This window comes from Ambystoma mexicanum, chromosome 2p (assembly GCF_040938575.1).
Source record: "Ambystoma mexicanum isolate Mex_15411 chromosome 2p, UKY_AmexF1_1, whole genome shotgun sequence".
Lineage (NCBI taxonomy): Eukaryota > Metazoa > Chordata > Amphibia > Caudata > Ambystomatidae > Ambystoma > Ambystoma mexicanum.
Genome location: NC_090923.1, coordinates 1,069,273,508 through 1,069,286,502, shown reverse-complemented (window position 1 = coordinate 1,069,286,502; position 12,995 = coordinate 1,069,273,508). Strand labels below are relative to the sequence as shown.

The following is a 12,995-nucleotide window of genomic DNA, read 5'->3' as shown; positions in this document are numbered from 1 at the left end:
ATACTTCCCCAAGATCTGTCCCAAAGATTCATAGCTATTTCGAACAGCTTGCTTTCTGCAGTAAATTAATGATTCAGTGCATCTGAAGGTGCAGCTAAACGGGTGAAGACGATTTAATAAAAAATGGAGCAGGTTCTCAGACAAGGCTGAATTCATTAAAACTACAGTCTTGTGACCTCATTAAAAATAAGATGTGGACACTGTTTCCTAATTTGGCAACAGCATTTACCTTGCCCAGCTAAAGCTACCATGCAGACGAAAACCTGTTTGCGTATGTAACAGCTCTTCCTGTCCATCTCTCCTTTAATACAAAAACAGAGCCATTATTATCAGTCATCTTTTTCATTTCCCCTAGTGAGACGGAGATGAGTTTGCATGGACTTATCAATGTCACCAAAAGACAAGAAATAGGGTACATTATCAATAGCGTACGTTCTGATACATTGGTAAGAAAGAAAACAAACAAGTAGAAATGACTACACTGAATGCAAACTGTTGCTTGGAGGAAGGAGTGCTGCTGCTTGTCTTTGTATTGTATCTCGGTACATTGTAGGTCGGTATTAATGCTGGACCGCAACCAGATCTAGCCAAAAGGTGAAATGCCATGATGGAATGACACTTCACCCTCCAGTGCAACTGCGTAATGGAAATTGCTACATAGCTATGAATACATTATTTTGATATTGTGAAACAAAAGGAGTACATTCTTGCAAAATTACACATGAAGATACACTTACACTGCATGGGAATTTTCTCGAGGGAAATTAAATAGGTTTCTATTTCTCAGTTCTTAAGAAATCTTTCAGTGGGAAGTGCATGGGGCAGGCGTATGGGTAGCATGGTAACAGTTAGAAAGGTCACAAAATGTCAGCCTTGCAACTTTATGGCCATTCGCACCCAGTTCCTGCATCCCCCTCATGCCCAAAACACCTCTCATGGTAATTCTATTAGCTTGCAGTTCTGTCTTCAGCCACTAGTTATAAGCACCATGCATGTCCTTCCCTGATATCTTGTTAAAAACCTGCATTGCCATTTTGGCTCATGTTTAAGTAGTAGGTGCTATTAGATGCCCAGGTATTCACACCATTTTGCACCTGCTACTATCAATGGCCAGTTAATACCGAACAGCCTTTCCAAGGCCTACAAAAAAAGCCAGCCCAAACAATTGGCAATGCCAATGCTTGTTTTTAATTGGGGTGAGTGGCAGCATAGAGCCTGTTGGATAGAAGATACCTTCATTTCATGTCCATATTGTTAATGACTTGACCTGAATGAGGTGGCATCCATAATACCTTTAGAGGCTCTCTCAATGCTTCCTCATGTGAGGAAATAGCCAACTGAGAGTTGGTGGAAGAGTAAGAACTTGGCGAGCTTGCCTTCTAAACCAAATGAGCCTCAAGAGAAGATGCACTAAGCCACACCAAGACATTTGCCAAACGTTTCGAGAACAGCACGTCAAAGACCTCAAAAGTACTTTCGGTAATCCCAGGTTTGAGGCTGGTATGGCACCCTCACTGCTGTGTATGACCACTGAGGCCTCAGGCTGAATCCTTCAGAAAAAGTATGACTTGCCTTGTAGCTGATTCCTAGCCCATAGAAAAAAATTTAGAGACCGCCAAAAGCTTGAAGTGTAAAGATCAGGCCACTGCAACTTTCGGAAGAAGGTTGGTCAAGTACATTGCTAGTCTGAGAAAAGACCTTCAAAGAAATGCAAAAAAACACAAGTAGCTGTTGGACTAAAAGTGCCACCCAAAAAAATCTGAAAGAACCCACCAGAAGGAGGCAAGCAAAGACAAAAATAAAAATGAGTATAAGGGACTGTAAGTCCCACCATGTAAGCGTGTGGTGGTGTAGTACAGGTTGATCTTGGGCTTGACTGAGCCAGGCTAGCTCATCAGCTTCAAAAGGAACCATACGGAGTGCTGGGCAAAAACCATTGCTATATCCTATCTGTGTATAAACATTCCATTCGTCTGTCAAAAACCTGTGTTGGGATTCTCTGCAAAACTAGGGAAAGTATTTTAAGGATTTGAATTTGAGGAAGATACCTCATCTGTAGAGCTATTGTTACAGTTAGGCAATTTTTCCTTCTTTATCTCTTTATCCCAATTTCTGGGAGCACTGAACACTGTCTGTGAATCTCCTTCATGGGACATAGTAACAGCTGTGCCCTCCTACAAATGCTAGTACTTTTCTATTTACATTGACTGTCCTCAAAGCTTTTATCCTGCTGTACTCACTGTCCACTTTTTATATATTTCGTCCTCTTTAATATCTTTCTGTCCTTCCCCCACCCTACACATTTATGCTTGTTCTCCTGAATTTTCTGCCCACTCCCCTTATGGTTGCATTTTGTTTTTCTGCAGACCCTGATGTTCCTGGTTAGAGACTGGAGTTTCCCATACGAATATGGCTATGGATTGTCGGGAGGAAAAAACTTCTTGGAGAAGAGGCTACGGGTAAATTTTTAACTGTTCATTCTGGGTAAAAACTAGACATTCTTCAAGCAGTTTTATGAAGGTGCTAAAGCTAGGAAATGAGTTCCTGGGTTTACAATCCATTTCTCTTGGCAGAATAATTTGCGAGGAGATGCTTTTTCATAGCCTTATTTGCTACATTTGCACTACCTGGCCCTGTTTACTGTACATGTGCCTTGTAGATAGGAGTTTTTGCAGTTTGGCTTTGAATTTCAAAACTAGTCTGTTCTGTAGCTCCAACGATATGACTGGCCTCTGCTGCTCTAATTGTGATTGGATGGCTTGGACGAGAGGCTGCAATATTGCATGTTTAAAGAAACTTTCCTGCTGGATATTACCTGTATGTTGACAGTAGATGGACCATTGTATGTCATGGGAAAAGAGTGTGGATAGAGAGATATGAGTGCACTGTGACTGGAGTCCTTAAGGCTTTTGGTCAGTTACTTGGACCTTCCTAGATTTAATCCAATCTGAGACACATCCAAATGTGTCTGAAATTTAGCGAATCTCTGCACCTTCAATCAAGCAAAGAGAAGGCGATGATGGCTTTGTCATTTTTGGATCTGGACTGGCTATACAAGTCCTTTTTATGTTTGTATTTGGCAGGCTCATTACAAAAAGCATAAAAAGCCCAAGAGACTAAAAATTAAGGAGAGAAGCTGTAAACATCTCTGAGTCCTGATCAAAGAAACACAACTGTCTGAAGTGGATGGCATTCACCCGCAGATTCCTCATCAGATAGATATCTACTCCAACGTCAGCTGCTCAGAAACTACTTTGACAGGGGCCATAGAACGACTTAATTGTCAATCCCTCTTGACTCGACCATGCCATTTGTCGGCTACAAGCCTGACGTCAGCCATCATTATACTACGTCCCGTATCTCAGTTCCTTTTTTCCACGTGCTTCGCACGCTGGTATTCAGAACGTTTCTCAAGAAATTAAATTTCAATTCGACGAAATTGTCAGATTCCATCGACTTTCATCGATATGTCCACTCCTAATGTGTCGGAGTTCAAGCGTTGCCAAGACTGCAACTCCAAGATGTCGATCACCTGCATGGCATCTGCGTGTGGTGCCTCAGTAATGTACTTGGGTCCCAGGTTCTGATCCTGCAGAGGCTGAAGAGGAACCCCACTAACCCCTTTGAGGTCATGGACTCCATGAGTTTAGTGACTACAGCTGAGCCCACAATTTCAGGGGGTGAGGGGAGGGGAAGTGAACAAAAAAACAAATGACAGGACTTTGCTTATGACCTTCAATTCTTCCAATCATGAGCTGAGCTGCGGACCTAGCAATCAAATACATACCATTTAGATTTCCTCCCCTTCCGTACTCTACTGCTCTCATTTACCTTTTTTCTCTGTTACCTGTCAACCTCTTCTCTTGAGCTAAAAGGTACCTTCTGACTCCTCCTTCAATATTCTTTGACTGGACTGTTTGCAATATTCCTTGTCTGTTTCTGCCAGAAGGAATCACTAATGTCTTGTACAATCTGTTCTGTTAGAACTACTGTGAATGTCTCTATACTTATTCCTCATTCCTTTTCTTCATTGGAAATATTGCTTAGATTTGCAGGATTATTCTGAAGTTTCTGCTCCCACTAACATCTTCGTTTATTTTCAGATTTCTTTTTTAAACTTTCTTAGGTTCTATGTCTTTGTACATGGCTCATAATTTCATGAATTACTTGCTGTTTTTAAACACTTATTACTCAGGCTTCAACTTGTTTTCTTAACAATTCCTAAATTATTTACTTTGCTTTACTAAATTGTCTTTGTCTTTTTATACTTTCTGCCCATCCGCGCCTCTGTGCAGTCTTTACGCTGGTTGAACTGTTAATAGTATCTTGCTAGCATTTCTCATGCTACTCTGCCTCAGTTCTTTGCTCATCTATCTCAATTATTGTAAACTTGGTAGAGTTTATTGTGCCGCTGCCCTCCGTACTGTGTTCTTGGCTTTTACAATGTATTTATCTTAGTAGCGTTTATCTTGCCGCTGCGACTTTTCAGAAGTATACTGCTGCCTTAACTTTTCGGTTTGATCGTGCACTGCTTCTGCAGTGACATTTTTCTATGGAGCTAGGGCCTCCATCACTGCTCATACACGTGCATTAAGGTCCTTTTCTCAAATTCCTGGTCTCACACTTCAACACCACTCACTGCTTTCTCACAGCTAAAAGCTGATCACGTGCCCGTAATCGTCCGAAATCAGCTGCTTTGCACCAAAACTATGTGTGCTAACAGTCAAACACCTTTTTAGAAATATTTACAATGGCAAACTGAATTAAACCTTACTTTTGAAGGGATTGTGTCCTCCGACGCATTCCTTACCTTTGATAATGCGTTTCCAGCTTGCTGGCCTCGGAAATTTTTTCTGTAGAGGGCGCTGCGCGTCGACGTCCGCCGAGTCGATGTTCCTCGACGGCCACTGTATCGGCGCCAATGTCACCATGCCCATAAATAGTCACGCGCTGCGTCCGTTGCTTAGTTCTGTTTTTCCGCGCTTCGCGGGGCCTCGGAACATCGTTGCTCAGTTCAGTCAGGATAACCCTCTATATCTACTTGGATAAATACCAACTCGTTCTTGATGGCATCTTCATCGGAACCGACGACACCGCGATCCGGCTTCAAGAAATGTCAAGACTGCGGTAAAAAAATGGCGATAACAGATCAACACAGGATCTGCTTGTGGTACTTGGGAGCCGAGCACCATTGTTCGGAGTGTGAGGACTGCATGTCCATGACAGCAAAAGTCTTGAAGGAGCGCAAGGGGAAGCTCGAGAGAGGTAAGTCAGTCAAAACCTACTCGAAGGTTTCTTCGGCTGAGTCGAGGCATTCGTCTCCTCGCCGTCGAAAACATTCCCATTCTAGATCTCGAAGTAGCTCCCACCATTCGTCGAGATCAAGACACTCTAAAAAGAGACGTTGAAGATCCCCTTCTTCGTCGTCTTCTGTTTCCCCAGAAAGGGTCTCCTGTCCCACAAAACACAGCTCTCAGGCTGAGTGGGAGGAATTCAGAAAGAAAATGTTAAGCGTCTTCGAGAAAGCGGCCTCGACCCCCTCGAAGACAGCTGAGGGTGATACCCCGGGTGAAAAACCCAAAAAATCAAAACGCTGCGAGTCACTGCACCCGGCGAAACATTCCACCCGAGAGCGCCACGGGCCATGGGGTAAGAAGGCACCGTCTTCGACGCCGTCATCGAAGATCCCTTCGACGCATGGATCGGCGCCATCGACGCAGTTGTCGAAGGGTTCGACGCATCGGTCGATAGACTCGACGCCTTCGTCGACGCCGACATCGACGCCAATGAAAGAGAAGACCACGGCTACTCCACAGCCAACGGTGATTCCAAGAGCTTCCGGCGCGACGCAGAGACCGTCGTCGATGTCCTCGAGTAGGATCCCGATCCTCTCGAGTTCTTCGAGGCCTCTTCCGGTTTTCTCGACGCCGTTTTCGGTGCCTTCGAAGCCTGTCACACCGGCGTCGACGACATCGACGTTTTCTCGCCCAATAATGACGAATTTGGCTCCTTCTGCCTTAGAAATGGGTTTTATACCATTTCAGAGGTCAGAGTACCCTGGATTATCTTCAATTTATGAAGAAGGGGAAGATTCTGACCAGGAAACCTTCGGGTTGCAGAGGACCACACTACGGCCCTCATTACGACCCTGGCGGAAATCGAAAAACGATGGCGGAAATGCAATACCGCCATCGAATAGCGCTCGGTGCGATTATGACCCGTCACCGTAAAGTACGATGCCATTAGCGACACCGTAGTGAACGCCAACGCTAACTGCACCAAGTACGCGCACGCGCGCCATGCGAAACCGTAATTACCACCATGGCGCAACGGTACGCGAATTCTGACCCTAGCGGACATTTACCTAACGCCATCAAGCATGGCGGAAAGTACCATTCCGCCATGGCGAGAAGTACGGCATCGCGAACCAACCGTAAATGGCCCTACTGAGTGCCTGTACACCACTCCCTGGCCACATTGCACAACTCCTCGTAGGTGCAATGAAGTCACACAATGCAACCAGTGAAATGTACAAGTCACCCATGCATGCCAACGAACAAATGAATGTAGGGGCTCCAAGTGCCTTGTGAGTGGCCATCCATATTTGCCATGGCACCATTGCCGTACTGATGCAGCACAGGCATGTGAAGGTTCAAGTACAGCAACATGAACTGAAATATGAGACAAACAAAAACAGGCCCCCCATCGCTTGACACCAGTGTAAGGCAACATTCAAAGCAGTATCCTGAGTGAGACTGCACCAGCCCTGTACTCCTGCCAGTAAACAAACCAACCATCAGCATAAGCATGTACCACACAAGTTGGCAGAGTGACTGAGCAGCCAGGCTCATCTCAAGAGGGGCCAATGGGAGCTGCAGGGCACAGATGGCACGAATACAGAAGCTATTCCAATGGACATGACCTCAGTCTCCCTCCAAGAAACGCACGCAAACACAGGCACCTGTGACCAGCCATATTCTGATAATCACATCATTCCACCAATCCACCTGGCTGACCGGCATCTGTTACACAAAAGCTAATCCCCCGCCCCTGAGCATGACAACATCAAAACAGTCATAATGGCAGCCCCTATCCCTGACCTCACTGGGCTTCGTAGGCAAACGCGGCCAGTACAGTACCACGCAACCATACTCAGAAGCCGGAACCCAATGCAGATCTTCTCACAATACATCGCTCCACAAATAGGAATATGCTACAGTACTTGCAAAGAATAACGCTACACGGTCAATATCAGAATAGAAATTTAATGCACAACAAAATCACCAAGTCCATACAGCTATTAGGTCATGAACTCCAAAATATATTTCATTATTGTGGGCTGCATCCGCAATAAATGACCAGCTTCTTCTTGTGTGACGCCCTGTTCCTTCATGGTACACAGGGGCTACATTCACGTTCAAAAAGGCAACATGGAAGCGCCTACAACCGCAGGGCCGTCCCATTAGGTAGGCACTAGTCCAGCTGAAAGGTCGATATGTTGCTCCTAGCCACTAATACTGCGTAAGGGCATGTGGCCCATTGGCGATCGTCCCATAAGATCGTAATGGTGCTCCACTGATTAACACGAAGCAGCAGGTGTCGGGAGTAAAAGCCATCTGCAGGAGTGGCATACAGATGGCAGCGGCAAAAGGGGAGGAGATACCTGTCACCCAAATGAAATGAAAAAGAATAGTATGGGCATCAGAACTTCATTTGTATTACTCACTTCAATGATCACACTAAATCCACAGCCATATGCATGCTAGCCCACTCAAAAGGATTATTCCCACCCAAAAATCACTTGCGAATCATAACTATATAAATCGAGGTGAAAACACTATTACAAACGAGTGTTTGTGTGCATGCGTCTGTTAAAACAGAATCCATTAGATGGGATTAGTAACGTGCATAGACACAAGTGTTTGAAGGCGCGTCGAGACAGGGAGGGTTCAACAAGGGCAGATAGACGATGGTCCCACTATGGCAGCCCTGCATCACATAGCGCAGGGGAAGTGGATAGATTCCAAAAAGCCCTGTACATGGCAAACTCTCAATTAAATCATCTGTCCATGCATCCATACATCATTCCCTCATCCCGGTATGAAAACGCCTGATTATTTACTCACATAACATGTGAAATTTCCATTGAGTCTGTGCGTAATGCAGTCTGCAAAATCCACTGTGCTCCAGCCCGGAATTCCAGTGTTGTGAAGTAACATGTATTTGGGAACGTCCTGCCTTATCGTCCACTACGCTATTGCGCATCCCATACTATTCATATCAATCATTGCATTCTCGCCATGGCCCCTGTCCGAAGGACATTAAACAATAGAACTTTATATCTGCAGTCAGACCTGTGGGCGTCTCCTCGCCGCTAGCTGAAAACCGAAAGCGCTGTCCTTCGAATTCCTCATTTGCAACATCACGTCGAAAAGGCATCTGTGACCGCTTGAAATCACAAATCCATCCATGTAGTGCGGCAGTGTGTGAAAATGGCAACTGGCTTCACTCACAAATGGGACGCCCCGCCCGTCGGTGAACCTCGGTACAGTGCTGCATGAGGGTCCACCGTTAATCGAGTACTACATTCCACTGACCCTTCACAAGTTTGTTCGCAACTGCAAAGATAGTATGTGAAACAATGGGACCATAGCAGAATGAACATATAAACCAATATTTCACTGCCATCGGGATTAAATACATGATTGTAATAGCAAGATGCCATGCGTCAAATTGCAGCGTTGTGTGCGGGACGTGCTCGCCCATAGGGGATTGCAGCTGGCACAGGTGGAATGAATCACCACAGGTGGAGGCTATACAGCCTGAAAACACATAAATTGCACACCCAACCCCCTCCCACAACCACACCCACTCCAAAATGCTACCGGCAGGACTAGCAATGTTGGCCCTGGGGGACCTGATAGCACTGCAAGTACTCCAACTTCAAGAAGAAGACGAACACCAACCACTACAACAACCGGCCGCACAGAGGAGACGCAGGAGGAGGAGGGCAAGGCAGGGCCAGCAAGGCCCACCAGCACAGCCACTACCACCACGCAGGCAGCTCGCAATCCCACGCCTCCGAGCTCATCCGTTCAACCTCACTGATGAGCAGATCCACACCCTCTACCGTTTGGACCGGGACACCATAACCGCCATTGTGGACATGACACACGCTGACCTTGTCAGCATGATAGATAGCCCAACCGCCATCCCACCCCTACTGAAGGTGGTGTCTGTACTCCACTTCCTGGCCACAGGCACCTACCAGCACACAGTCGGACAGTTGCATGGCATTTCACAGCCACTGTTGTCACGGACACTATTGCAAGTGCTCGATGCCCTCCTGAAGCACGCAGACGACTACATCTCTCTACCACGCTCGGAGCAGGAAATTACGAACACAAAAGTGGGATTCCATGCACTTGCCGGCATACCGGGTTGCATTGGTGCCATCGACTGCACCCATGTGGAATTGGTTGTCCCACATGCCATGGAGGCCCAGTACCGCAACCGAAAACAATATCATTCTCTTAATGTACAAATGGTGTGTGACTCCAACAGGATCATTACACATTGTTGTGCCCGATTTCCTGGATCAACCCATGATTCTATGGTCTTGAGGAACTCTACAATACCACGCTACATGGAGCGACACGCAGGGAACAGATCCTGGCTACTCGGTGAGTCTCATTTCATGCATGATAATGTGGGGTATGTGATGCGGCAATGACCTGGCAGGAAGGGGGGGGGGGGTGCGTACGTAGCAATGTCATTCCACAAACATCCTTTATTGTCCACATACAGGTGATGCCGGGTATCCACTGAAGAGATGGCTCCTTACACCACTCCGGAACCCACAGAACCAGCATGAGGAGGACTACAACCATGCCCACTCACGTACCCGTGTAGTCATAGAACAGGCATTCGGCCTACTGAAGGGTCGTTTCCGCTGCCTCAGCAGGTCTGGCGGGGCACTCCTGTACCACCATGAGAAGGTTGCAAAGATGGTCATGGCATGTGTCATGCTACACAACATGTGCGTACGTAGAAATGTGCCCATGCCCCCTGACGCAGAACTGCAAGCACCTGAAGATGGTCATGATGAGGGTGGGGATGTGGCAGCACCTCAAGGAGTCCGCGAGGCACAGGAGGGCCGTGAAATTCGTCAGATTCTCATAGATTCATGCTTCTAGCACTCACGCCTGGTGGCTGATACATGGACACGGGACTTGTGGCACTGTGTGTGTCTGGAACATGCACAATATGGACTGTACGCCTATAAAGGCCTCGTACGCAAAGATCAATGTCCACACATCTCATTGGATGATTGTGAAATGTTTATAGCATATGTGAAATTATGTTACACACCCCATCGACCCGCCACCCAAGTAAGCCCAACACACCCCCTCCACCCTCCTACCTCCCCCCCGAACACCAGTGTCCAAAGATGCTCATTGTCAGTGGTCAGACGCTATTGCAAGCCCCCTCTCCGGGTATCAGGGGCACCCCTGCCTGTGGAGCGCAGGTTCCTCCCAGATCTACGTTGGGGGCTGCCCTGGACGGAACTTGCAACGGATGATGTCTCTGCCTGCTCACGTCCATGCATGTCCCTAAGGGTTTGTGAGAGCTCAGTGAGCACACGGCGCACAGCGGCAAGTTCAGCACATACGTCTTTGGACGTCGCATGCAGTTCCCCCCTCAGGCTCTCGGTGCTTCTCTCCATTTGTACCCTCAGGCTCTCGGTGCTTCTCTCCATTTGTGCCCTTAGTGTCTCTGTACTTCTCTCCATTTCTGTCCTAAGTGTCTCAGTAGATGTTTCTATGGCTGCCTTAGTACCCCCACATTCATCAGCATGGTCCTTGAGGAGCGTGGCCATTTGCTGCTGTTGCACGATCACCTGGTCGAGGGACTGTTGCCTCTGCTGTGCCATGGCCATTTGCGGTGGTGTCACAGAGGGGCTGATCACCTCATGTTGCCTTGCCACAGGGCTTGTGGGGATTGGCCAGTCGTCTTGTGGGTGCCCCTGCGTGGTATCCTCATAGTGTACGGGATGAAACAAACAGGGGGATTGAGACAGGTCATGGATGGATCCTACATCGACATCACCGTTTTCTGTGTCGGAGCATGCTGCCATTAATGCAGTGTCACCTATGGTGCTGCTGCCACCAGAAGCAGTGCCTTCTGTGGCATCCATTGGGGGGACCTGTGGTGGTGCTGTTGTGGGCATGCTGGCTGCTGGGGTGCCTGTTGAAGTCCCCTCCTGTGTGCTGCCACTTGATTTGTGCTGCTGCCGTGTCTTGATCCGTGCAGCTGAGGTGGAGGGTCTTTGGCCGTTGGTCTTGGCCCTCTTTGCAGGTGTGCTGGTAGGGGTGTCCTGGAGCTCGTCGTTTGAATCGGACCCTGTGGTGGAGTAAAGGAGGGCGAGCGTTATTGATGGGTCTGTGGAAATTGGAATGGCAATGTATCACATGCATTGGGGTGGTACCTGAGGGTGATTTGGGTCAGGGCCTTGGAGGTGGTTTCATTTTTGTGTGGATTGAGGATGCAGTTGTTTTGCAGCCTGCAGTTAGGGTGTGCCTGCTGCACGTGTAGAGGGTGTTTTTAGGATTTTTAATTATTTATGTATTTAATGTGACTTTTAAAGTGCGCTATCAGGCCAATGTATGTGGACATTCTCCTGGACATGTGTTTCTGTTGCACTATGTGGACACATGGTACTTCACATGATTGGACATTGTGGATTTAGCATTGTTTTATTTGGCCCACCTACCTGATTCTTCGAATGTCTTCACTCCTTTCTCCATCCCTCCGACTCCCTCTATACTCTCCATTCCAATGGTGGAGGCACAGATTTCTTCCCAGGGGGTCAACTTGATGGGTGATTCCGATCCTCCCCCGGTAGCTGTGGCAATGTTACGGTTGGCGGATAGTATGCTCCGTACGCGTATCCGCAAGTCGTCCCATCGCTTTCTGCATTGCTGTGGGTTGCGGGGTGCGGTCCCCACCGCACTTACCCGCTGTGCCACCAGGGCCCATATGGCCGCCTTGTTCGCAAGTGCCGTCCTGGTCATTTGCGTCGAGAAGACGACGGCAGCATTCTCCTGGAGGGTCTCTGTGAGCACGGTGAGTTCCTCACGGGAGAAGTGGACCTGCCGCTTGCGGTCGCACGCTTTTTTCGCTACTTTTCCCATTTTTATTGTTTTCACTAGGGTGGATGACGGGTTGGGATGTGTCTCAGGGTAGTATTTTTAATGGTTGTGTGGGAATTCTGATTTTATAGGTGTACGGCGTGCTGTTTCCCGTTCCGGGACCATGTTTTTACTTCCGTTTCCGTATATTTACGGTCACCGTATTTTCTGATTGCCGCTCATTACGGTGACCGCTATGATGGGTGGCGGAATTGCACCTAGGGCGCCGTACGACGGCGGTGAGGGGCGTTTTGGGGACATTTCCGCCATCGCGGACTTTGCACTTCCGCCATGGCGTAGTGCTCGTGCCCGATGGGTCGGAATTAGCCGCACTTTACTCCGTCGTGCAATGGCGGAAACGCTATTTACGCTATGGCGGTCAGGTCAGTTACTTTCCGCCAGGGTCGTAATGAGGGCCTACCTGTTTCAGAGGATTTCACCTCTGAGGAAAGAAGGTTGAAAGACCTACAGGAGTCATTACATGAGGCAAGTGGGCTGGACACTTCCCCAGAAGTGGATTTTGTTAAGCCAGACCCAGGGGAACATGCCGAAACACCCTATAGAACCCTGATGGCAAGAATTATTGAATTCATGGGTTGGTCTGCGCCTTCGCCTGTTTTTCAACAGGATGACCTGACAGACATATTAGACAAAGGTCCATAGGAGGATCCTGTGATCCCCTTCCATACAGCCTTACAAAGAAAGATTGCATCTAACTGGGAAACTCCTGAAGTTATCCCTGCTGTCAATAAAAGATTATCAGCCAAGTATAGGGTAGCTTCTGCTGACCCTGAATACTTATCG

The 12,995-nt window shown here is 47.7% G+C and overlaps 1 protein-coding gene across 1 annotated transcript in view; it reads left to right on the top strand.

The window, feature by feature from the left end:
- The window catches only part of ATL3 (atlastin GTPase 3), a 1,042,039-nt gene that overhangs the window by 560,456 nt on the left and 468,588 nt on the right, over positions 1-12,995 (top strand). The window contains exon 7 of the mRNA XM_069645000.1: positions 2,367-2,459. Coding sequence (XP_069501101.1) covers positions 2,367-2,459 — 93 coding nt within the window. The remainder of the gene's footprint in view (positions 1-2,366; positions 2,460-12,995) is intronic.